Below are 26033 nucleotides of genomic sequence, written 5' to 3' on the forward strand. Positions count from 1 at the left end.
CCAACAGTCTTATTAAATCAGAAACACAGAGCCAATACAGAGATGAAAGCCAAGAGATCAGAGCAAGAGCTAAGAGCTAAAAACCTTACCCTTCATTGTTGCGATGGTCCTACCTCTCCGAAAAGAGACCTACTTCCTGTGTCTTTTTTTATAGAGTTTCTGTTCTGCCTTCTCATTGGTTATAAACCCAACCACATGACCGCCTCGTCACTGCCTGTCTGTACAGACCTCCAGGTCTTCTATGGTTGATATTGAGATTAAAGGCATGTGTCTCCAATGCTGGCTGTATCCTTGAACACACAGAGATCTACATAGCTCCGCCTACCAAGTGCTGGGATTAAAGGCATGCACCACCACCGCCCAGCTTTCGCTGTGGCTTACTAATAACTCTGACCCCCAGGCAACTTTATTTGTTAACATAAAAATAAAATCACATTTCAGTACAAATAAAATATCACCATACCCCATAGTGGACTTACACTCCACATTCATCGCCATCAGGCCAACCAGACAGTTGTATCTGCCGTCATAAACTTATACTCTGTCCTGAGCCAAAGAAGCTTCTCCCAAGAAAGCTGTCACAAGACAAGACAAGAGAGACCTTATCAGGATACAAATGGCTACAGATAGGGGAGTCCCTTTACAGGGATGTAATAAAAGAATAGAAGGATTAAAGCTGGCCTTGAAGTCAAATTTGGAGGTTTAATACTTACCCAGAAAGAAAGCAAGGTTTAATACTTACCCAGTGGTCAAATATGTGCAAACCCGTAGGCCCCATCATAGTGCTTCTTACAGAAGGGAGTGGGTGTGGGGTGGAGAAAAGGGGGTTCTTGGCTAGGAAATAACAGAAGAAGAACTCATTTTCACAGAGACGGGATGGGTTTGAGGAGAGCTGATTCTCTGCATCAGGGAAACAGTTCAAAAGTAACAAAAGCCTGCTCTGTGTCCATCACGCTTCAGTACACTTTTCTGAAGAGGGCCCCTTGACTAATGGGTATGAGTGAGTCACCGATGAGGTCTCATTCATGCTGCATCTGTGTGGTAAGCCTTTGCTGGCCCCTGAAGACAACATGAACCAGACATGTGGGCCTTGCCCTAAGACACTCACAAGCTGATGTGGGAAATAGCTTTACACTGTAGTGTGTGCTCGTGTGCTTCCTTATGAAACATGGCCAGAGTAGAACCTCCCAGCTGCGCGTCTGCGTCGGCTTCTTGGGGGAGAGGTAACAGGCATTGGAAGATAAACTGGTTTATAAAAAGGGAATTGCTCCAAGGCAGTAATTAAGACCAAAAGACCAGGGCCCAGTAAGTCTGCCTGGTGCCTGTTCTGTTTGCAGGTACACTGATACATAGACACACTCTCCTCCAATACCTGAACATTATGACCACACTAAACAAGCCCTCCTGTTAGTTAACCCTCCAAGTGAGCAGGTGGAGCCCTTAGCCCTGGAAGTCAAATCCGCCACTAGCTTCTGACTTTTTCTCTAAAAGGATCACACAAACGTGTCATTTCCTGTGTCTTTGTTGTTTTTGCTTATTTGAGATGAGATCTCGCTTTGTTGCCCAAGCTGGTTCAAAACTCCTAAAGCAATTGTCTTGCCTCAGCTTTCAGAATAGCTAAAACCAAAGGCATGTTCCACTATGCCAACTTACTTACTAATTTCTCCACCCTCATTTTACCAAAACATAATTTGAGTTGACTGGTACTTTTTCCCTCTGATTAAGTGCCTGTACATGCACTATGCAGGGTTTGCCCGTTTCCCTCAGTATCAAGCCTGTGAAGTGGCTGGTGTTGGTCACATCTGAAAGAAAAGCAGGCCCGGGGTGGGGGGGGACAGTTTGCTCACGGCCACAGACGTAGCTGTGGAGACCGGACCCAAAGCCTGCGTTCTTCCAGTGCCCTGCTGCTGCTTCCCTTCCTTCCTTTCCTTGTGCGCTGATAAGATTTCCGTGCTTTAATCTTCCAGGTAAACTAGATAGTTTTAATGACTGTCGTCGAGCAGGTCAATGAGTGGACTCTGTTTTGGTTTTAATATAGGTGATTACTGAAGTAAATGGAAGCATGAGCATGCCCGTCAGGACCTCAGCTCCCGAGAGATCTGAGCATGAGCACTTCCACGGGTGGCTCCACAGCTACAAATAGATTAGCTCTCAGCCCCAATATTAGAATAAAGTACTAGAAATCATACTGCTGTGAAGATAGTTTCACTGACTCCTGGGTGAATTAACTGTTGTGAGGTTTCTTTAAAGTCTGATCACAAGGATGCTTATGAAGCTAGAGGCCAGTGAGGAAGCTGTGTGGTCTGTAGCCCTGCATATAGTAAGAGTGGTATCTGTTGCTATTCAGATCTGCAGACTATCACCAGAGACTCACAAGCAGCTTGGACTTCTCGCCAAGCCAGGAGTAGAAGCAGAGCAGTCACCACCCTCCCAGATGCTCAGGACACCGAGGCCATGGGAGGAAGAAGCACCACTCCAGAGGAGCCACTGGCAGGAGCTGGAGAGGCGAGCACCAATCCCCTGCCTGCCCCTGTCCTTGAAGAGACTTCAGAGAGAGGAGCGCTCCATGCGTCGGTGGAACACATAGAACCCATCACGAGGGTGCAGAGCGGTGAAGACACTGAGGTGGACCCAGACCTCAGTGATGAAGACTATGAAGAAGACATTATCGAGCCCAGGACCCTAAATGAAATTACCACAGTGACAGACAAAACTAGCCCCTGGTCCAGTTTCATGTCAGACATGAGTGAGGTCTTCAGCCCTCAGCCCAATGAGGGACAAAGGGAAGGCCCCTCCTGTCCTCCGGGACCTTTCTCCAGAGAGGAGCTGAAGGTCAGAAGTAGCTTGTTGTCCAGCCCACAGAAGGCAGTCAAACCCCCATCTGTAGAGGGCTCCCCTAACCAAAGGGTTGCCTGTGAGGGTGGAGCCCATAAGACCAAGGTTGAAGAGTCGGCCTCAACCAAGCCTCGGCTTGTCCCAGGAGCCCAAGAGAACAAAGATTCTGTTGGATGGAGCTCACCGCAGATCAGTCAGGACAAGAGGCCCATGCCAGAGGCCCTGGCCGAGAGTGACGCTTTCTCCAGTGAGTTCAGTGACTCTTCCGAGAGCTTTGAGAAGTTTCCTCCACACTTGCCCTCCCAAAGCAAAAGAGAAAACCACAAGGAGCCACCCTTAGACTCCCCTGCTTCAAGGCAGAAGCAGGTGACAGCCGGACCAGAGGTGTCCACGAGGCAGAACCTCCTGTATCCTTTGGTGTTTCCCACAAGTGGGTGCGTAGGCCATCTCTCCCTGGGCACTGTGGGTGCTGGGATCAGGCTAAGAGAGTGAGTGTGACCAGTGGCCTTGTGGAATGCACTGGAGGCTGTAGGACCTGGGAGGCTCTTCTTCAGAAGTCTCACTTGCATGACTAGTGTCTTAAGTCTGTCAATGAAGCCAGACTAGGTGACGCATGCCTATAATCCCAGCACTGGGGTGGGAGGGATGGAGAACTGGGAGTTCTGGGTCAGTGGAGGTTACAGAGCAAGACCGTGTCCAAAAACAAACAAACAAACAAACAAGTCCACCATTGATAGCAGCCCCTTCGGGGGGAAGCACTGACTGGGGCTTGGGTGTTGGTAGCACATTCACAATGAACTTTTCTGTGTAGCTTCTCGAGTTTCTATACTGGGCAGTTTCCTACCTGAAGGCAAGGCTCAGGCCCTCAGTTGGAATAAAAGGCAGGCTAGAGCTAGAGTCCCTTGGTAGAACACTTGCCTAGCCTTGGCTTCTATCCCCAGAACCACAAAAAGAAGGGTAGGTATAGAGAGAGAGTATTACTATTGGTTAGTATTTACTGTATGCTAGGAACTTTTTTAATTTGTCACACAAGTATTTTAAATGAGTGGCATCTACTCTGCATGTGAGGAAACAGGCTCAGTGACTTTTTTTAAAGATTCATTTATAATTTATGTGCATGAGTATTTGCCTGCATGAATGTCTGTGTACCATGTGCATGCAGTACCCATGGAGGCCAGAAGAGAGTGCTGGATTCCCTAGAACGGGAGTCTACAGACAGTTGTGAGCCACCATGAGAATGCTGGGAATGGAACCTCGGTGCTCTAGAAGAGCAGCCAGTGCTCTTCACCACTGAAGCATCTCTCCAGCCCCCAAGGTTTAACTTTAAAAAAATAATAATAATAATAATAATAATAATAATAATAATAATAATAATAATAATAATGTAGTGGGGCTGGAGAGATGGCTCAGAGGTTAAGAGCACTGACTGCTCTTCCAGAGGGCCTGAGTTCAATTCCCAGCAACCACATGGTGGCTCACAACCATCTGTAATGAGATCTACTGCCCTCTTCTGTATACATAATAAATAAATAAAATCTTTAAAAAAAAAAAAAAAAAGTGAGCCAGGCAGTGATGGCAAACACCTTTAATCCTAGCACTCAGGAGGCAGAGGCAGGTGGATCTCTTGAGTTCAAAGCCAGCCTGATCTACAGAGTGAGTTTTAGGACAGCCAGGGCTACACAGAGAAACTCTGTCTATAAAGGAAAAGAAAAGAAAAATGGTGATAGAACTAAAAAGTAGGTATCATTGAGGTGGACTTGCCTAGGCGCGCAGAATGTCATTACTGATGGAAAGACGTGGTACCTGATACTCCCCGCCCCTCCTTTGAAACAGTGACATGTTATAGGAAAGTAAAGCACTTAGCGCCATCCGTACCCTCCATATATGCTCCTAACCAACTGATCCTGTGAGCCACACTGGCCAGTGAAGTAAGCTGCTTTATGATAAGAGATCTTCCCATCCTTGACATCAGGAGCCTGACTTTGACCCTCCAGACCCCACATCTTATTACTGGTATGAATTCAGGTCTAGCCTTCCTGAGCCTGTTCTCAGATCAGATGGAAGACATGACCCCTATCTGACCAGACTTACACGCTCCTCAGGTCAATGTCCTTTTTTCCCCATGCTCACCCTCACCTAGCATTGCAGAGTAGATGTCAGTAAATGTAGATTAAACTAAACTATCATATTTCTGTAAAACAGAAAATCAGATGAGTAGAGTCATTGTATAAATGATTCATTTGTGTGCGTGTGGTATATTCATATGCATGTGGTCATGTATATACATATGTATATATGGTCACTGCATGCGTGTGTGTGTGTGTGTGTGTGTGTGTGTGTGTGTGCGCGCGCGCGCGCGCGCGCTAGTGCATGTGGAGGCCAGAACCACCTCCATTCTTCTTCACCTTATTTTTTTGAGACGAAGTCTCTCACTAAACCTGGAATTGACCAGTGCAGCAAAACCAGCTGGTGGCTCCTGTGCTCCATGGACCGTACCGACACTGGGATTACAAGCATGTGCCACCACCCTGACTTTTTATATGGATGCTGGGAATCCACACTAGGGTCCTGCACAGCGAGTACCGACTGAGCCATACCCTGATTCATGATACGGATCAGAGGAAACCTAAGGGTCACAGAGATCAGGAAAGGCCTACGGCTGGGTAAAGCCTCCCCAGACTCAGAGCTTCTGACATCCCTGCTGTCAGAGTCAGTGTAGTTGTGGTCAGATTTTTGTCAGGGAAGGAGCTGCCACACGTGCCCAGGCCCCAGGCTGCTTGAGGTCAGACCTTCCATTCTTTCGGACCATACACTAAGTCCCAAGGACGGAGCAGCCTTTACTAAACGCCAGTTCCATTGTCTGGTGAAAGGCAGGTACGGGCAATTGCTCCACGTGCTTTGGTGAGACACGGGAGCAAGAAGAGAGGCTGCTTTAGGCTGCTCAGAAGTACAAAAAGAGATGGGCTGGAGAGATGGCTCAGAAGTTAAGAGCACTGGCTGCCCTTGCAGAGGACCTGAGTTCAATTCCCAGCACTCACATGGTGGTTCACAACCATCTGTAATGAGATCTGGTGCCCTCTTCTGGCCTGCAGGGATACATGCAGGCAGAACACTGTATACATAATAAATAAACCTTTAAAAAGAAGTACAAAAAGAGATGTGAGGAATGGGCCTGCTGGTGTGGTAGGGAATACTGTTATGCCAGCAGTCAGAGGCTGGGACAGAGCAATCAGGAGTTCAAGGCCAGCCTGGGGAAGATAATGTCTCAAAAAAGAAGAAAGCAAGCAAACGTCAGCAGACCACTCAGGACACTGGTACCAACAAGAGATGGAGACCATCTGGTCTAAAGTGTGGAGTGTTGGAAGAAGAGAGAAGACCCCGGATCAGACAGAAGGTGGAGATGAAGAAGAAAATCTCAAGTGTGGCTGACATTTCTGTCGCAGGTTACAAGTTAGCAATGTCTTTACTAGATAGGGAAGCACAGAGAGCTGGTCTTGGAGAAAGATACGTCCTGTGGGCAAGTGTCCGCAGGACATCCAGGAGGAAATGCGGTCCTTGACTACAGGCAGAGGGTCAAGTGAGCATCTCAGACATGAAGACAGCAGAGGTAGAGCTGTGAGACCTGGGAGTGCTGTCTTAGTTAGGGTTTCCGCTGCCATGAAGAGACACCGTGATCATGGCAGCTCTTACAGAGGAGACATTTAATTGGGTGGCTTACAGTTTCAGCGGTTTAGTCCATTACCATCATGGTGGGCAGTATGCAGGCTGGAGAAAGAGCTGAGAGTTCTACATCTTGATTCCCAGGCAGCAGGAAGTGAACTGTGACACAGAGCATAGCGTGAGCATGGGACCTCAAAGCCCACCCCCACAGTGACACACTTCTTCCAACAAAGCCACACTTCTTCCAACAAAGCCACACCTACTCCACACCTACTATTAGACACCTCCTAATAGTGTCACTCCCTGTGCGGGCCATTTCTTTCAAACCACCCTAGGTGGCATGCAGACAGAGGGTTCCTGAGGGCTGGGGCACTGGGTCTCCAGATGGCATGCAGACAGAGGGTTCCTGAGGGCTGGGGCACTGGGTCTCCAGATGGCATGCAGACAGAGGGTTCCTGAGGGCTGGGGCACTGGGTCTCCAGATAGCATGCAGACAGAAGGTTCCTGAGGGCTGGGGCACTGGGGAGATGGCATGCAGACAGAGCTACAGTTTCATGCCCTGGTCAGAAGTGAGGATGGGTCCCGTGGTGAGACGTGTGAACTTTAGGAAAGACCTGCAGTGGTGGGAGAGGACCACCTTTCAGTGCTGAGGGAACTGGTGGAGAGGACAGCTCCAGTGGGCACCTGTCCCCTGCACACTGCGTCAGCATGAGCTGCAGCAGCTCTGTGAGGTCAGGCGCCATCCCAAACCTGTTTCCTATATAAACTAATCTTCCTGATTGTCAGCTGAGTGGTAACTAGAAGGGGGGGTCACGGTGGGGGGGGGAGGCGCAGTGTTAGTGTTTTCCTAAATGTAAGACCTTGTACACTCTAACAAACAGAAGAAAGCACCTCAAAGTAGACAGTCACCCTGCAGAGCTAACAGGACGAGCTTCTGTGTTCAGGTCCAGCCGACACCCCTCAGCAATGCTCCTTCCCCCCGTAACCTCAGCTGAATGTGGCTAAGGGTAGTAAGAGCGGCACCAGCAAACAGCCCCCCACCCACCCCGTGCAGTTCTGAAGATAGCCTGCGTCAAAGGGTCCACCCCCACCTCTCTAGGGAAATCAAAGGCTTATATATGTGGGTGCATGTCGTCCATTCAGGAGATATTCATTGAGCATTTATTCTGTCCCAGGCTAGGTAATGGGAATCAGCTATGAAAATGACATCGTCTCTGCCCTCTTGGAGGCTACTCTGTCATAAGAGAAAAACAATAAAATGGAAAGCTGGGTAAACAAATTAAGTCAGAGCCATACTTAGCTGCTTCAACAGAAGCCCTAAAAAACAGCATCACAACGGTCCCCTCTGTCTCCCTCAGGATTAAGGCAATCTGAGTCAGTGTTGTAACTCAAGAGATATTTGTGCTTCTAACAGCAGCTTACGGGGTACAGAGAAGTCCGAGCTATAGCCCACACCTTTATAGGTCTCATGTGCAGACCGGACAGACTAGCTGGGCCACGCCTCCCCGCCCCAGCTCTGGTTTTTCAGTGTGTTCAGAGAAGAGCCAGTAGACAGGTCCTCCCAGGACCGGTCACCTCCATCCTGGTCGAGGCACTGTCCTGGGCCACCTTTCCCCCTCCCTGTGTCAGAACATGACTTAACCAGCAGGCCCTCAGCCCGTGTCCAGCCCTTGCTGCCCTTCCACCTCCTGCAAGCTCTAGGCAGGTACCAGGGTAACTGAAGGACACTGTTATTGGGAAACCTGAAGAATGCTGCACACATAGGACACTAAATATGGGCTGGAGAGATGGCTCGGTGGTTCAGAGCCCTGGCTGTTCTTCCAGAACAGGGTCAATTCACAGCACCCACATGGTGCTCACACTGTAACTCCAGTTCTAGGGGACCTGGTGCCCTCTTCCAGCCTCCTTAAGCACCAGGCATGCATGTGGTACACAGATATACATGCAGAGAAAACACCCATACATATAAAGTAATAATTTGAAAAAATTCTTATAGTAATTGAACACTCTTCTGTGTTACAGACTGCTCTCGGGAGCGGAGGAGGAGGGACCATGTGGCTAAGGTTAGGAAAGGTCTTTGTGGAGGAGGTTGGGGTGCGAACCCACTAGAGACTAAAGGAAGAGGGGGACAGGACGGGAGGGAGGGCACCTGTTAGGAGAGGGCGGGATCTTCCGGTGATTCACGGACAGGAGGAAGGAGATGAGAACAGCGTGGCTGGGGTCAGGTGGGGTGCTGGTCTGACGTGAGGGTGGACTTGAGGTATTTTTGTCCCTTAACTACCAGTGCAGCCCAGAACCGATTGTGGTGCCCAACTTCTTTCTGCCTCCCCAGCAACTGGAGGCTTCTCTCCGCTTGATCTCCTACTCTCCAGCTCTGCCACCGCCGGCCACGGCTGACCAGGTAAGAGCAGCCACTGGTCTCCCTTCCTGCCCAGTCAGCATCGCTTCCCTGAAAGCATACAGCACACAGAGCTGCCCTGAGCCATCTCCCTGGAGCAGCTGCTCCGGGGGTGACCACAAATAAGAAGTGCATCCCGAGGGGACCGTGACAGCCTGTCAGGTCCAGGTGAAGAGCAGGGTAATCGGGCAGTGTGTCCAGTTGCTCCTTACAGAACACTCTGGTAACTCTTCATCAACAGGAACGTCAGGCAGCTGGACGTGCATACAGATCCCGTTCTCCACTTTTCTCTCTGACATAGTGCCTGGTCTCACTGCAAGGAGCAAAACTAACAACCATACTGTTCTGATATAGATATATAGATGTATGTCATAGATATAGATTGTATAGATAAATTATCTGTCTTTGTGTAACACAAATCCCAAACAAACAAAAAGCCAGCCAGGTATGGTGTCAGAGGCCTGTGACTCCAGCATTTGGTGGAAACAGTAGTTATCCGGCGTTCTAGCCTGGCCTATGTGAGCTCATCTTTTTTTTTTTTTTTTTTTTTTTTTTTTTTTTTTTTGAGAGAGAGAAGAGAGAGAGAGAAGAGGAGAGGAGAGGAGAGGAGAGAGAGAGAGAGAGAGAGAGAGAGAGAGAGAGAGAGAGAGAGAGAGAGAAAGAAAGAGAAGAGAGAGAGAGAAGAGGAGAGGAGAGAGAGAGAGGAGAGAGAGAGAGAGAGAGAGAGAGAGAGAGAGAGAGAGAGAGAGAGAGAGAAGAAAGAAGGAGCTGTCCAAGAACCAGTCATACCTGTGATCCTGCCTCAGGCTACCTTGCCATGTCCCCAGGGCCAGCTGACGCTTTTCCTCCTTGGGCTCCCTCTGGAGAGAATGTGACCTAATTTATATTCTAACAAATACATAGAATGCCACATTTAAGGGGGGGGGGCAATAACATAGGGGAGAAAGGAGCCAGGGACTGGTGCCGTCTAGTGGACAGAAAGCAGCCGCCCCAGAGCTTTCAAAACATTTTTTCAGAGACAAATGTAAGTTAGAAGGAAATGTGCTTGCTTGCTGACTGTGGCAATGGCCCCTATTCGATCCTTCCATGACTTAGACATGGTTCTAAGTGCGCTACAGTCGACTGTGTTTATCTTCCAGCCACTGGGTGGCCTAGCCAGACTCTCCCCACTTAGTGAGTGAGTACCTCAGGTTGGCGCTGTGGTAGACTACCAGACAGAAGCAACTTAAAGGAGGGAGGGCTTCCTTCAGATCGCAGTGCGTAGTCCTCGGCTGCATTGATTGTGGCAGAAGCTGTCCACCTCAAGACAGACAAGAAGCAGGGAAACAGACAAGGACCAGCAGCCAAACGTAGCCACCAGAGGCTCATCAACCTCCAGCCAGGCCCCTCCTGAAACTCCCAGACTCTCCCAAAATAGAGCCACCAGCTAGGGACCCAGCCTTGAGTACATGAGACTTTTGAAGGAACACTTAATATCCAAGCCACGACAATGAGCAAACTGAGACTCAGAGCTTCCTGTCCACAGCTCCACACACGAAGAAACTGATGACCGAGTCTCTTTCAGAGAGTGGAGACTCTGAGTCAAGTGAATCTGTTTGTGTCTCCAAACCCTGCCCTCTGCTTTCCACCTGAAATCTTGACACTTTGCTTCTTTTGGTGTGTGTGTGTGTGTGTGTGTGTGTGTGTAGGTACTGAAATTACAGTGTACCACCACACCCAGCACATGGGAATGTTTTCCTAGCCCATCTGCCTTGGTTTAAATAGACTTCATTTAGCAGTTAACAATGTAAACATTCCCCATGCCTCCCCAGAGGCTGTGTTGATAGGGACAGAGTCAGTTCTGACTGGTCCTGAAGCCCTATGTTGACGAGTTCTATGCTTACTCATAGCTAACAGGCCAAGAGACAGCTGTGTGATGGTTCTCAAGAGAAGTGTTAAGATGTCTGAACCGTTCGCTGGCTTTCCTCTCCCTCTTTCCAACCTCCCCAGCGTATTTCCAAAACATCTATTTGTTTGGCAGATGGCTCAATCGGAGGTCCTGTCTGTCTTAGTGGAACCCTCCAGGGGCAGCAGTGCTGTTCCCTCAAGGAACCTGTGGGTCCTGGTTCCTCCTCGGGCTCACCTCCTTCCTCTGTACCTCCTCTGACATTTCACACACGGCCACGCCTTCTGCACTAGGCTTTGGGGGCTCTGTCCTGGCACTGAGCTCCAGCTGGAGCACAACATTCATGAAACAAGGCTGGACCTGCTAGGGAGTAACCAAGGACCCAGGGCACGTGGCTTGACCTCTCTGGGTCTCGGTTTTGGTCTGAGTAACAGCACTCTGATAATGCGTGGTTAACAGGCCGAGGGGAGAACTAAGTAGGCACACTTGAATCCTCCCTGCCGCCCTCTGGGCCAAGTGGGTGAAGGGTCACTGAGTCATGCCCCACAGGAAGAGTTCCACAAGTCTCTGTGACAGAACTACCAGACAGAATGCTGTTCCTGTGTCTGTGTTTGTGCCTCTGTGGTGGCTTCCTCCCCCGGGGACAGACTGTCTTTGGTCTTTCCGAGACAGAGTGTGGGAGAAAGAAGAGATGAGAGCCTCCCTTCCCTTAAAGGGCACAGCGAGTTTCATGCAGATGAGCCCCACGCAGGTCTCCCCTTCCCTGGCTTGCCCGCAGCGGAACTCCATTGCTTGCTGCCCTCGGGACCACTTCTCTCCTTCGAACTGTCTGGGTCCCACTTAGGATAGCCAGTGCCATCACAGTTGGCCCAGTTCAGCACTGGGAGGTCTCAGACCAGGAAACCCCAGGAGATGGATTTTGTCTGGAAGCCTGCTGGTGCTGCAAGTCAGATCGCCTGTGTATTTAAGGCGCTGCTATGAAACTTCCCTAAAGCAAAATGGAGCTGCCATGCCTTGTTCCAGCAGTAATCAATAATCAAATGGAAAATTATAAAGAAGGGGACCTCGTGCATGTGTGCCTGGTATCAAGATGATACCTTGGCCAAAGGCACTGCAGCCCCCACAGGAAGCATTGAGGGGGAGGGGGTTGTGCACAGCACTGGTGACACCGCCTTGGACTGGTGCTGCCCTTGTTCCTGGTCTTGGACACCTTTGTTAGTAGTCCTTGTAGCCAGAGTTGTTTTCAGTGAACGTAGGTCTTCGCCGTTGCCGTTAGAAGCTCCCTGTAAGCGAGGGTACCGTGAAACCACCAAACTAGACCGCTCCACGGTGAAAAGAAAGGTTCCTTCAAACCTCCAAGGCTGTCTCCAGGGAGCAAAGAGAACAAAGGAGCAAAAGGCAGAGAAAGCCTTGCCAGTTTAAAGAGCTGTGTTTGCAAAGGGAGGGAGCGTGTAAGGGGGGGGGGGGGGGCAGCCTAGGAGTTAGAGTTGGGGGAGGGGCCGCTGTCTAGAAGAGCCTGGGAGCTGTGTGGAGGCCGGGATATGAGATGCAGCTATGTGTTAATAGGGAACTAGATGCCCTATTGCCCGGAAGTAGTTGGCTGTAGGAGCACATAAGGAAAGGAATGGCTTTTCCTGACAGAATCCCACTTCACAAGTTTCTGAAGAATCCACTAGCAATCCTGTTTCCCAGGTCAGAGTCCCCTGAGCTGAGCCCATGATGTCATTTATGACATTGTCAGGGGCACTGCCATTATGGGGAGCCCACTTGGGACCTAACACTTCCCTCTGCCCATCCCCTCGGGATACGCCATGGTTCATGGCTTACATGGTCCACACTGCAATGTTTCCTGCTTAATCCTAAATAGATACTGCCATTCTTTAACATCTCTGTTATGGAGTTGGACACTAATAATCAGGTACCAAAAGTTCAGAGAAATGTTTTTTTTTCAAATTCACTTTTTTTTAAGATTGATTGAGTGAGTGAGTGAGTGAGTGAGTGATTGATTATGTATACAGTGTTCTATTTGCATGTGTCCCTGCAGGTCAGAAGAGGGCACCAGATCTCATTACAGATGGTTGTGAGCCACCATGTGGTTGCTGGGAACTGAACTCAGGTCCTCTGGAAGAACAGCCAGTGCTCTTAACCTCTGAACAATCTCTCCAGCCCTCAAATTCACTTTTTAAAAGCACTGAAATAATTTCCATGGCTTGTCAGAACTTTGAGTGTCTTATATTTACTTTAGAGTTAATTGAGAATTACATTTGGGCAGAGACACCATGATCATCTCAAAGTTTGGCGTTTCTGAAGGTCTTAAAAATGGCCTCCATGAGAAACATGCCTGCCACACAAGCAAGCCTGAGGGCCTGAGTTCCGATCCCCAGCACCACATAAGAGCTAGGTGACAGTCACATTGGAGGGAGGAGACAGGAGGATCCTAGGAGCTTGCTGGCCAACCAGTCTAGCCAAAACACAAGTTCCAGGCTCAGGAAGGGCTCTGTCTCACAAATTAGGCAGAGGCCATAGAGGAAGATGCACTGCATCAACCTCTGGCGTGCACACACGCACACGCGCGCGCGCGCGCGCGCGCGCGCGCGCGCACGCACGTCCTCACCTTGAAGAGTTTAGTGTTTGATGTCTAACCACATTCTTGCTGTGCTCGTGCACGTCATTCTCTCACATCCTGGTTCTTGCGGACGGTCTCCCTGCAGCCTGAAGAACTTCCTTTGAAGTTTCACATCACATGGACCTGCTGGGAACCAGGCTCTCGGCTTTGGAGCTCTCAAGCAGCTTTATTTTGAAACTGATTTTCACTGGCTCTGGAATTCCAGTTGAACTGCTGTTTCTTTTAGCGTTTTAGAGATGCCTCACTAGAGTGTACCTCAGCTGCCCAAGTGCTTCCTTACCTAGTGTGTGCAGAGCCTTGGGTTCAAGCCCTGGCACCACATGAACTGGACATGGTGGTGCATGCCTGTAATCCCAGCTCTTGGGAGACAGAGACAGCAGGATCACAAGTTCAAGATAACCTTTGAGACTCTGGGGAAAAACTAAAATCCTCATCTTTAGTCTTCCATTGTTTCTGATGAAACATAAAGGTCTCCGTTATTGTTCTCTTGAGTGTTATGTGGCCTGTATCCTTCAGCCACCTTTAAGATCTGTCACCAGCCAGTGGTGGCTCATGTCTTTAATCCCATCACTGCAGAGGCAGACGATCTCTGAGTTGGAGGCCAACCTGATCTGTAGAACAAGTCTGGGACAGCCAAGGCTACACAGAAACCCTGTCTCAAAAAACAAAACAACAAAGATTGCTGTGTCTTGGCTTCTGATCTGCATAGCTACAGTGTTTCTAGTTGCGGAGGCGGGAGGGGCAGGGAAGAACATGCTGGTCATTAACAATACTAACAACATTGCAGCTCGTAGGCTGGGTTGTGGGTTTATAGAGTTCATTTTTATTGTGCTGCATTATTTACCTATGTTATATAGTCATTGGTATGTGATGAAGTCATAGAATCTTATGTAATTAAAATTGTAATGGTAATAAATGGCTATGGGTTTGGCACAGAGAAATAGGACAGAGGCAGGGATGACACATGCAGTCAAGGGAAAGCTTTTTAGTTTTTGTGTTTTAAGATGAGTGCTTTGCCTGCATGTATGTATGTATGTGCACCACATGAGTGCCTGGTGCCCGTGGAGGTCAGAAGAGGGCTTCAGATCCCTTACAACCAGAATCACATGTGATGTGAGCCACCATGTGGTACTGGGAACTGAATCTGTCATCTGCAAGAGCAGTGTGGCTCTCAGCCCCCAGGGCAGGTGTTATGATGGAGAGCTGCAGCTTCTGGGCACCAGTGCGAAAGCCTGTAGAGACCTGACGGTGGGGATGCGCTGCAGAGGGGCAGCCTGTCCCCGGCCAGAGGCATTGGTCCAGAGCACGGGTGGGCGCTTGCACTTGGAGGAGAAAAGCCACGCCCTGAAACGGGAAGACAGGAGTATTCTAAAGCAGGTGGGAGCTGTGGTGTGGTGACAGAATTGCTTCCCGGTGGAAACATGGAATTTCTCAGTAAGGTTCCAGGCATTCTGCAGCTGAGGGCAGTGAGAAGGCGGGGAGGGGAAGGGGATCTCTGCACGGGGGCTTCCTTCTGGACCCCGGGTTAAACACAAACCACACCCAAACACCTGTTTTCACAGAGAGATCCTTTATTAAGTGGGGAAGAAAAGTTAAAGTGGCAGCTTTCTGACTCAGGCAGAGAAACTGCAGCAGATGACCTTGCGGGTGTGATTTTAAGAGGAGAAAAGGGGAGGTCTGTGTTAGAATGGGCTAGGACGAGGTGGTAAAGGAGATGGGGGGCCAGGGAGAAGGGGGAAGGGGTATTTGTCCCAGAGGGACAAAGGACTGCCTCTGGATAGAAAGGAGACAGATGTGGCCCATAGGGAAATGGTGGTTTATAAAGGTAAGGGGCACCCTGTGTTAGGACAAGGTGTTTAATTTTAATGGGGCGTGTTAATTAGGTGAACCAAAGGGGGCTTTTGATTGCTGAACTTTGGTAGTCAGCCTCAGGAGGATGAAGTGGCCAAATAAGGGAACAGACCTTGGTGGCCAGCTTCAGGAATGTAATCTAACAGTTTTTAGCAAGGCAGAGGGAATGGAGAGAAGGACAGAGCCTGCCAGAGCCACATGCTCCAGTGGGCGAGTGTCCCTTCAGAGGCAGAAGTGCAGTGTTAACCGCCATTTGTGGGTCCCGTGTGTTCTGTAGCCTGTTGTGTGACAAAACTTTCCCTAGGGAAACAAAACACACACATCTACTCACCCCGGGTAGGGATCCCATGATGTACCAAAGTATGGATACCACCAAAGTCCAATTTGGTGAACCATTGAATTTTATGGGGCTACATACAGGAATATGGGTGAGGGGTTACTTCAGGAGCAGAAATGACTCAAAGACAGCTGCATCACCCATGCCCACCCAGCATGGTGACAACGCACAGAAGCTGGAACCTGGAGCACACTAAACACCCTGCAATACATTCAACAGGTTGAGGAGTGCCCTTTCCAGGGGACTGAGGTCTACACCTCTTCCGGGCAGCTCGGCTGGTCTCAGAATCTTTGCAGCTTTTCTCTGCCATGGCATTGTCTGAGAGTCAATGCATCTCAGCTTCTCTTCTGACAGCTACTCCACAGCTTTATTATCCTGGCAGGGTGGGGCCTAGTGAATCTGGTCAGTTTCAGGGACTTCCTGAAGCTTTTTTGAGTTGTTTAACTCTTTGCTTAAGGAGCTTCTCTTCAGGATGGAATGTTTCAATCTCAGAAGAAACTTACATAGCTCCTCCTAAAGCAGTGGTTCTCGGCCTTCCTAATGCTGTGACCCTTTAATACAGTTCCTCGTGTTGTGGTGATCACCAACTATGAGACTATTTCATTGCTACTTCATAAGTGTAATTTTGCTCCTGTTATGCATCATAATGTAAATATCTGTTTTCTGATGGTTTTAGGTGACCCCTGTGAAAGGGTCATTTGACACGACCCCTTTGACAACCCCCCTCAAGGGGTCATGACCCAGAGGTGAGAACCACTTCAGGACTTAAAGCCAGGCCTGGCTCTGAAAACTAAGGAACAAGCATCCTGAAGGTCACTGGGCTCTTTCCAGCCTCTGGTCTAGGACCATGTACACTGTCAACTTGCTTCAGGGCCAGGACAAGCAACCCTTCCCCAAAAAGGAGAGGGCTTGCAAGTGTAGGAGTCACTGCTCTGAATTCTTCCACAAGGGCTAAAGGAAGGCCTAACCCTCCCTCTATGTAGGAACAGTGCACACAGGTGCCTCCCAGATAGTCTCCTCGTGAGCATTTGTGAAAACGGCTTTCCTCTCTCCCTCCCACAGGAGAGTGGATGTGTAGGGGTCACATCAGATCTGGTATCTTTCATCTGTCCGTTGGGCTGTCCGGCCTTAAACAGGGTGGGAGCATTGTAATAGCAAGTACCACAAGAGAGGGTACAGAGGCCAGGCCTTCACTCATCACCCCATGACTGCTTACGTTCTGTCTGTCCTTTCAAGAAAGAAAAGGAGGGTGAAATGTGGCTGGCCTGGCAGAAGCCTGCAAACCCGTCTGGTGCCCAGGCTCACACTCCTCGTGCATGAGTCAGATTCTGCTGCCTCCAGCACCTCTTGTCTCTTGAGATGAAGTAACTTCACAGGGACGATATCTCCATTGCATTTACGTCTGGTTCTATTTGCAGTGGGCAAACTAGTTTTATCGGTTTCCTTCCGGGGGGGGGGGGGTGAGCGGTAACTGAGGAAAGGAGGGGAAGACTCGCTGGCCCCTTCCATGGGGAGCTTGCAGCTCCACAGCAGCGCCAGCTTTCTAGGTCCAAACTAGATAGGAGCTGCCTAGTAAGTTCTTTTTTATATAACGTTAGGATCAAAGTCAGGACTTTGTGCATGCCAGGCAACTGCTCTACAGAGCCGTATTCCTCACCTGAGCTCCGCGTACTTACAGAAGCGCTGGCCTCCGGACCACTCCGATGTTTTCAAATGCCATCTACCTATATTAGCATTCAGGTGAAACAAAGCCAACAGGGGAAATATGGAGGACAGGGCCTTATGGGGGCTTGGGGAGAATCAGCAAAGATGAAGGAAAGGCTTTGAACTCAGAAGAAACCTTAGGAACTCACCCAAATCAGGTGGAACCAATGTATGTGCCCAAGAGGAGTTAAGAGAGAGGGGTTCTGGGCTAAAGGAGTCAGCAGGCTAGGAATTAAAGAGCAAGAGGCAACCTGCCCTCTGAGCCTGGCCTCTGCTCTGCCTTCAGACTGGTTCTTCTCCTCCTTTGTTCCATGCCTTCCCCCATCAAGCCCTGCCTCTGCCTCCGCCTCCTTCATGTAGCAGCCTCAGGTTAACCACACACATGGAGCCAGACACATTTCTCCATAAACAGTGAGTGTGGGAGGCAGGAAGTAGAGGATGGGGCCAGGAATGACGACCCTGGAGGTCCTGGGGTGCCCACCTCCATCAGTGAGCCCTAGGCATTGCAGGCAGTGCCCAGCAGTGAGCTGAGACATCACCAGGCGTGGATCTGCTGCTGGCTTTCTTGGGTCTTGGGCAGTGTGCTCTCTGGTCTGGAGAGGCAGCGCTGACTTGATTTTTGTCTAGGATCATGACTTCTGAATCCAGACAACTAAAGTTTAAAGTTCGGCTTTGCCTATAGATATAACCTGGGACAGGTTATCTGACTCCTCTGTGCTTTCTTTATCTGAGAAGTGGACGTAATAGAACCTGCCACCTACAGTTGCTTGTGGAGTGACTCAGATATAGTGTCTTTAGAACAGTTCTTGCCCCTAACACAGAAAGAACCATGAGTGGTAGCTATCTTATTTTACTATCATTATCATCCAGATGTTTTCTCTTCTAAGCTGTTCCCTTCTGGCATGTGTGGAGAGGAGGGAAGTAATGTTAAGGCAGAGACGTTGGAAGAGAGGGTCATGATCCAAAGCTTGGGACCAGGAGGGGCACTGGGAAGATGCAGGGCAGCCCCAGAAGTCTGGAGAACAATTTCCTGAACCATAGCAGTTGGCTGGACTCAATTCAGACTGAGTTACAGGCCAGACCAGCATACAGCCCACACCAAGGGTCTATTCCTAGCCACAACAGTCACTGCCTGTCACTGAAGCTAAGGCTTTGCAGGTCCTGTTCTCCCTAGAGCCAAAGAATTCTCCTTCCCTTGGCTCCTAAGCCCAGTGACACCAGAAGGATGCACAGTCCCTCCCAGTCACGAGATCATACCAGAAGGAGTCAGAACCAAGGGAACGCCCTGAGTCCAGGGCCCTCTTGTCTCACACTGTGACCCAGGCTTTATGGCTGAGCTGCCTCTCTCGTTTAGCAAGAGGTCCTGACCTACTTGTCTCATTTCTTTGAGCCTCCAAGTCCCTAGCCCTCTGCAGAGTCCAAAACAAGATCTAAAGGTCACAGGGAGGCTCTGCTAAAGGCTACCTAAAGCTTATGGAAGGAGATGAGCAACCCGGCCAAGAATATACAGGAGGCAGGGGAAGAAGCCAGAACTGGCTGGTACCTAGCCTGACCCAGACACAAGTTGATGAGTGCCTCCCCAGAAAGGCCTGTAGACCTGCTGGCATGTGCTGTGCTCAAGTCTCGACCTGAGCTGCAAGCAGGCTGGTGTGTAGCAGGACCCCGGCCGGCACTCCGCCAGGCCTGTTACTCTGACCCACGCCTCTGGAGTCTGGACTGTGTTCAGTATGCTAAAGCGTCTTTCTGGCTCTCCTGGGCCCTGCATTGTGGAAACTGAGGTCCAGATGATGGTGTGAGCAGGAACCCTTCGGGTTGGGCCTGGCAGGAATGGCTATTCCAAAGGACAGAGGTGCCGGGTGGTAAGGTACAGAAGGGTACTGGGGTAGGAGAGCTCCGTGGGCAGAGTGCCAGCAGGAATGGAGAGTTAGCCGGAGCGGGCCAGCCATGCTGTAACCCAGTTGGTTGGAGTCTAGTCTGCTCAGGGCTGGGGCTCCGGTCTGAGAGACTGCCCCCACTTCCCCTACTTGAGCTGTGGCTGCTAAGTTCTCTGCTGTCTTTGGTGTCAGGGAAGTCCTTGTCACTGCCTTAGGAAAGGAAAGTGGGAGCCACCCCGGAGGCAGGCAGCCAGCCAAGAGGGTGAAAGTTGAACAGGGAGGTGACCTGGCCGAGCAGGACAGCTGTTCCCCTTCCGTGTGCCTCTGCAGTGTTTTCTCATCACTTAAGGGGCTGCTCTAGAGAAGAACAGAGTTTAAGCCGTAAGCCAGCCCCAAGAGTTACTTGGGGTGGGGGGACAGTTGTGGAGCACCTGCCTGGTCAAGCACTAAGTATACTTTGGGGAGGTACTAAACCCTAGTTCTGCCAAACCCAGGACCCGTGGGGCCTAACTTCTTGCCTGAGATGATAATAAAAGCTTTGTTTTGCTCTGGTGTCTGAGGCAAGGTCAGCCCTAGCTCCGGCATAGACCCCGTGTTCTGTAGTCAGGTCAGCCCTAGCTCCGGCACAGACCCCGGGTTCTGTAGTCAGGTCAGCCCTAGCTCCGGCACAGACCCCGTGTTCTGTAGTCAGGTCAGCCCTAGCCCCGGCACAGACCCCGTGTTCTGTAGTCAGGTCAGCCCTAGCTCCGGCACAGACCCTGGGTTCTGCACACTGTACCTGACATGAGCCTCAGACAGCTCTGAATTCTGAGTTTCACAGTAGACCAGAGAGAGAAAACCAAATTAGTAGCCCCACTAGGTCGTGGGAACTGAGACCACAAACAGAAAGGGTCGTAGTCTTAAACAAGTGGGATCAGTCATCTGTACCACAGGCCAATATTCCTCCATTCACCCCTCTACCTCCTCTCTGAGAAAAAGTTGGAGAAGCATCTGCACCCACTACTCCCTAGGAGCACATAACCCGGATGAGGTGCATCTAGAGGTGTAATAAAGGGGCCCTGAATTGAGATCAGACCACATTACGGACCAAGTAGCACTTTTGAAGAGACCACATAACAGGGACCTGGATAAAGTCTCAGGTGTGCGTTCTCTCTCTCTCTCTCTCTCTCTCTCTCTCTCTCTCTCTCTCTCTCTCACACACACACACACACACACACACACACACACTTTTACAAATCTGCTCAGTAAGGTTGAAGAGGAGCTGGGCAGTTGGTGGCACAGGCCTTTAATCCCAGCACTTGGGAGGCAGAGCCAGGCAGATCTCTGAGTTCGAGGCCAGCCTGTACTACAAAGTGAATTCCAGGAAAAGCACAAAGCTACACAGAGAAACCCTGTCTCAAAAAAAAAAAAAAAGGTTGAAGAGGAATAGATCAGACTTCCTCCAGACTTTTTTTTGTTGTGTTTTGTTTGTTTGTTTGTTTTGGTGGTGGTTGTTGGTTAGTTGGTTGCTGTTTAGTGATGGTTTTGTTGGTTTTGAGACAGGGTCGTACTGTGACTTGGCTGGTCTCAAACTCAAGAGATCTGCCTGCCTGTGCCTCCCAGGTGCTGAGGCTCCGTTTTCTAGTACTCCGTTCCTGCAGTCAGCCCAGCATGGTGACTGCTGACCGCAGAGGCATCCCCTCTCTGCACTGAGCTCACCTCCCATCGTCCGTCTTCAGGCTCCATCTTCATCTTTTTCTCAAGTCCCTCTTTGAAGCTCCCTCCTAGGGATGCCACTCCACGTATGGCCCCTCTGTTCAGACCTCAAAGGCTCTGCAACCCTAAAGTTTGATGATCCACTTCCCCCGTGGGCGTCTCCTGCCTCCTAGGAAGTGTGGCTGCTAGGCTGGAGTGTGGCTGCTAGGCTGGAGTGTGGCTGCTAGGCTGGAGTGTGGCTGCTAGGCTGGAGTGTGGCTGCTAGGCTGGAGTGTGGCTGCTTGTTTATTTGCTGTGCAGCTGCCCTAGGCAGGAGCATGGCAGTGTGGAGAGGAATGGCTAGCAGTGTGGATGTCCCTGCAGTGTGGAGAGGAATGGCTAGCAGTGTGGATGTCCCTGCAGTGTGGAGAGGAATGGCTAGCAGTGTGGATGTCCCTGCAGTGTGGAGAGGAATGGCTAGCAGTGTGGATGTCCCTGCAGTGTGGAGAGGAATGGCTAGCAGTGTGGATGTCCCTGCCCTGGACAGTTTCCTTCTGCCCAGACCTTCAGGGTTATGTGTTTAGTACTCACCAATCAAGATGTTTAGTAAAGTCAACAGTTGCTACTGAGTATATATGTATCTCCACCCCTCTTCCCTGCACACGGGGGCAAGGCCTGGGCCATAGAGATAAGGTCTCCTGGGTCACTGGGTGTGGGTGCTGGAAGGTTGGCTGAACCAACCACCTTAGCTTCAGCTCCAAGGGTGATAGGACCCAGCAGCAGCTCTAGGCCTGTGTTCATGCCCTTCCTCCTCATGGGTGGCCTCTCTCCCACCCCAGCATCATTGAAAGTCAGCCTATCTTAGATCCCAGACTCCCTAAGCCTGCCTGGGCCTTCCCAGCTGATACTAATGGCTCCTTTCTCCATGCTTCTGAGCTCCAAGCCTCACCTCTGTGACTGCTGGGTAGGTCAGTGTTCACCTCCCCTCTAAAGCAGCCCTGCAAGGACGGGCCATGTCTGCCTGTTGCCCACATGAGTTGATCAGATAGATTAGGTCCTAAATTTCTAGAAGGCTTGATGAGCCACTACAGATGTCTGTGATGGTCATTTCATGAACTGAGCAGAACTGTGTAGAGTCCAGAGTAGAGAATGTTAGCGCTTCTAACAAGTGTGGAAACAAAGATCTGGTTTTAGGACTTGACAAAGGATCAAAGACCAACCCCTCCAATCAGAGGTACGAAATGAGACCCAACTCACTGTTTCCATCTGGCTCAGCCTCTTGGTTTTCTTTCTCTGTAGCAGAGGATAAAAGAAAATGGAGTGTAAGCCACAGCTAGTGACCCAAAAGATCTAGCTACAGCCAGAGGATTGTATGGGACTCGTGTGCCATTAAACACCAAATACCCCGTGGTCTTGGGAGCAACAGAGAAGTTTAAACGTCTTGCAGAGAACCCCAAGGACGTACACACGTAGACCAGCGGCCACTAGTTCAGAGGAATGAATGAGGCATTTGCTGCAAAAGGTAGTCTCCTCCCACCTGGTCTAAACCGGGTCATTGTGACCTCGTCCTGCCCATTCACTGGTCTCCGGGTCCAGGCCCTCACCTTGACCTGGCCTGCCTGGGCTTATATGTATCAAAGCCTCTAGTTCTCGCCCTCAGAAGTGCCTAGTCTGGAGCGGAGGGCTACATGGAGACCCTGGCCCTGGGCCCTCCCCTGGCCTGAGGTGTTACTTTGGAAGGAAGGACTGCAAACCAACAGATGATGTCCTTCCTGTTAGCCTAGACCTGCCCAGAACACGCGCTGTATCTCCAGGCTCAGCCGAGCAGCCCAGCCTGGCACTGCTTATTCTTGGTCACCGGGAAAGCCTGGCTGGGGGCCTGCTCAGCTTGCTTCTTCGCCTTCCCTAAGTTCTTATCGTTCTGGACTGGCAGGGGCCGTCCCGATTACTTGCCCAGTCCCCTTGTTCATGGCGGGAAACTAACACTAAGCAGCAGGAAGACCCCCAACCCTCCTCCTCCTATCACACTCTGGCCGCTGCTCCCGTTCTTCAGGGGGATCACCGGGTCTCACCTGTTTAACTCTGCGCTATGAAGCAGGAACTGTTCATCTCTGCCTCCATTTGACATGTTGCCTTTTAGAAGGAAGAGATGGGATTTCTGAGTACTCATCCTGACACCTCTCTGCAGGCTTACAGAGTACAAGCTAGTCCCGACCTCCAAGCTCTGCACCACGCTGCTGTCCCACTGTCTGGGGAGGTGGGGTAGTGTGGTAGTCTTGGTGCTCAGTCAGCATGTGGAAAGACTCGTGGATTTGGGGACAGGAAAGAGATCTTCCCATAGAGCAGACTGTGTGCTGTGAAGCCAAGCATATTTGCCCATGACAGCCTCCCATCTCCAGCTCTGCCTCTTCCCTGCCCGGCCTCCCTCTCTTCCCTGGGGGCCTTCTTTCAGCCCGCTAGCCCAGGGTGGCTATACAGATCTGAGCTTCAGGGCAGGAACCTGACAGAGTATGCTAAAAAAGCAAAAGGTGAGTGAGCCCATGGCCTTCTATGGTAGCTGCTCAAGTGGGATTCCCACCTCAGCTCTGCCACTCAGAACTGCACAACCTTGAGCTAATTGCACCTGGACCGTGGGGAGAAAGCTGTCCCTACAGTTGTGGCAGGCATTCAAACAAGGCATGTGGTGGGTGTGCTTTGCGAACCAGGCAGCTCTGCAGAAACGTTAGCCCATGGACCAGAGCATGGGGACCAAGATCGTCACCAGCAATGCTCTCCCCTCAGGGCTAATCTAGCTGATGTCTTTCTCTCCAGGACAAGAGTGAAACCACCAGGGGAGCCCTCGCCCAGAGGCCTTGTCGCCCCAGACCTGACTCCCTCCCTCCCAGCTTCCCTGAGGAAGAGACTCGCAGGATTGCACAGATATTTTCTTCCCGGTGTTCCCAGAAGCCTGATGACTCCTGAGGAACTGAGGGAGGGGGCTCACCAGCCAACTTCCCTCAGCTTTGTGCAGCTTGCAAGAGGCACCAGGTCTGTTTCCCTGGGCACCCTGAGGCCACTACCACCACCCTGTTCCATGGGTGTCTGGAGACCTAATCAGCTAAGACTAGATTAGGGATGTCGGGGAACCACTAGCTTCTGACTACTAGGACCTCAGCTTCCTCCTGTAATGAGACAAAGGCTGGAAATAAAATGGACTCCAGCACCCACGTGGCTCGCCATCCATCTTCTGACTGTGGGGCCTAAGGAGGCATCTCTGAGCAGAGGAACCAGTGTCCTTGACACAGCCTACTGCTGTCCAGAGCCACCCTCTGCTGGAATAGGACAGGCTAATTTTGCTTTAAATACTGGAGGGAGCAGTAAGTGTGTACAGAGCTGAGAAAATTCTAGGACCCTGTTCAGCTCGTTTGTTTGGGAATGAGGGTGTTTTATAGATATAAATTATTTTTATGATTTATTGAATTAATCAATAGAACAGGGGGGATCACCTCCTTTAAACTGTATTTGATGTCTGAAACCTAACCATGTTTTTAACTTAATGTTTGTTTTTTACTCAGCTCTGAAATACATTGTTCTTGCCTTTGTTTTAATAAAAGTCTGGTATTTGTATTTGTGCACAAGTATTTTCTGGGTTGGTCACTGGGAAAAGGTCTTAGCTGCAGAGACAAAAGCTACAGCCATCCTCAGCCATCTGGAACAAGGGGCCAGAGCTGCCATGAGACTTCTGAGGTCTCCCGAGTGTCCAATTGACCCACATTGGAGGGACACCAGCGTCCCCTCTTTTGGTTGTTTGGGTTTTTGCTTGTTCATTCCTGGTTTTGTCTTTTCCTATGCTGGTCCTTGAAATCTCTCAGCACAGTGGAAGTCTGTCTAGAACCAGGTCTCTCAGAGTCCCCTGTGTCTCAGAAGGATGTCTGTATCAGAACACAGCCACTTGGGCAGCTACCATAGACAAAGCCCTCTGGGGATGACTGAAGGGGCACAGATGTACAGCACCAGCTGGGTCACCCCTCAGTGTGTACTATTTCTGAATCCTCAAAGCAGCTCTACACCTTAGACACTGTGACGCCCCTCCTACAGTTAAACAAGGTCAAGGAAGTGGAATGCTTTGCCTCTGGGTGGCTAGAAAGTGCATCCAAACCCAGACTTACCCAGAGATACGGGGCTCGATGACCAAAGCAGGGTGCAGCCATAAGTGCTCGGACTTCCGGCAGTCCCAGGCTGCTGCATCCCGGGAAGGATTTCTGAGAGAAACCAGTGCTGGGGTTAACCAGAGAATGGACCAGGCCACAGACAAGCTGCCCGGAGAACCACAAGGATGTTCTGGGCCACATCACAGTCCAGCTTGGCAGTGTCTGGGCCTCTGGCACAGGCACCTTTAGAGCCTGGCTACATAGGGCCGCTGTGCACATCAAAGGGGACATTTCTGAAAATCCTTAGCTGGCGTTTGGCACCGAGTGGAAGCCTAGGAAATGTCAGCCCCACCCACTCTTCCCAAGCTCTTGGAGGGAATTCGAGTCAAGTGCTCCAGTACCCAGGAGGAGCACTCCAGCCTCCCTCTCCAGGCCATGGACCCTCAGGCCAACCTGTCCTCACATCTGCTCCTTGAGCTGCACCCTGCACACCCGCCCCCTCCCCAGCCAGGGCTGGCCTCAGCCCCAGGCCTCACGCTCAGGCAGAACAGAGCTTCCAGGACCTGGAGTTCCACGTCCCTTAGGGAATAAGAAACCTCCGGGTTCCAGGCCTAAGGGGTAAAGCCTCAGGTGAAGAAGATCACTGCCAACTCCTGCTCCTGTAAATAACCTGCTGGGGTCAAGTGAGGACAGGGCCACAGGAGGACATGGGCTGCTCTTGCCCCAGGTTGCAGGCAGCGTCTGATGACAAAGACATGGTGAAGATTTAAAACACTGACAGCCCTCACACACGGTGACATCTCGTCCCAGGGGTAGCTCTGAGGTGACATGACTCGCCAAGTTATACAGCATGTCTATCTCTGAGACCAGAATGAACCCGTGTCTCCCTGACTTCCTTCTGTGCGAGCCCACCTGAAAACAGGTGTTTCTGGTGAGCCAGAGACTGTAGCAGCCGGCCTGGGAACGTCTAGCAGAGGCTGACTCTAGCTAGAACCCCAGGCAGACCCACCCTCAGGGAGCGGAGTCAGCCGAGCTCTCCTCTGGTTCCTCCAGGACCTG

General features: G+C 50.7%; 1 protein-coding gene across 9 annotated transcripts in view; it reads left to right on the top strand.

Moving 5' to 3' along the window:
* C2cd3 (C2 domain containing 3 centriole elongation regulator) overlaps window positions 1-24450 on the top strand; it is a 119514-nt gene extending 95064 nt beyond the window's left edge. For 5 of the 9 annotated variants that reach the window (XM_042279658.2, XM_006982147.4, XM_076548293.1 and 2 more), the window contains 3 exons: window positions 2348-3242; window positions 8785-8896; window positions 23656-24450. In XM_042279658.2, coding sequence (XP_042135592.1) covers window positions 2348-3242; window positions 8785-8896; window positions 23656-23805 — 1157 coding nt within the window. In that variant the 3' untranslated portion in view covers window positions 23806-24450. Of the gene's footprint in view, window positions 1-2038; window positions 3243-8517; window positions 8559-8779; window positions 8897-23655 lie in introns of all 9 variants that reach the window. The other 4 variants (XM_042279674.2, XM_076548310.1, XR_013043554.1 and 1 more) reach the window with 3 other exon arrangements.
* Window positions 24451-26033: the final 1583 nt, after the last annotated feature.

The sequence above is a fragment of the Peromyscus maniculatus genome, chromosome 1 (assembly GCF_049852395.1).
Source record: "Peromyscus maniculatus bairdii isolate BWxNUB_F1_BW_parent chromosome 1, HU_Pman_BW_mat_3.1, whole genome shotgun sequence".
Taxonomy (NCBI): Eukaryota; Metazoa; Chordata; class Mammalia; order Rodentia; family Cricetidae; genus Peromyscus; species Peromyscus maniculatus.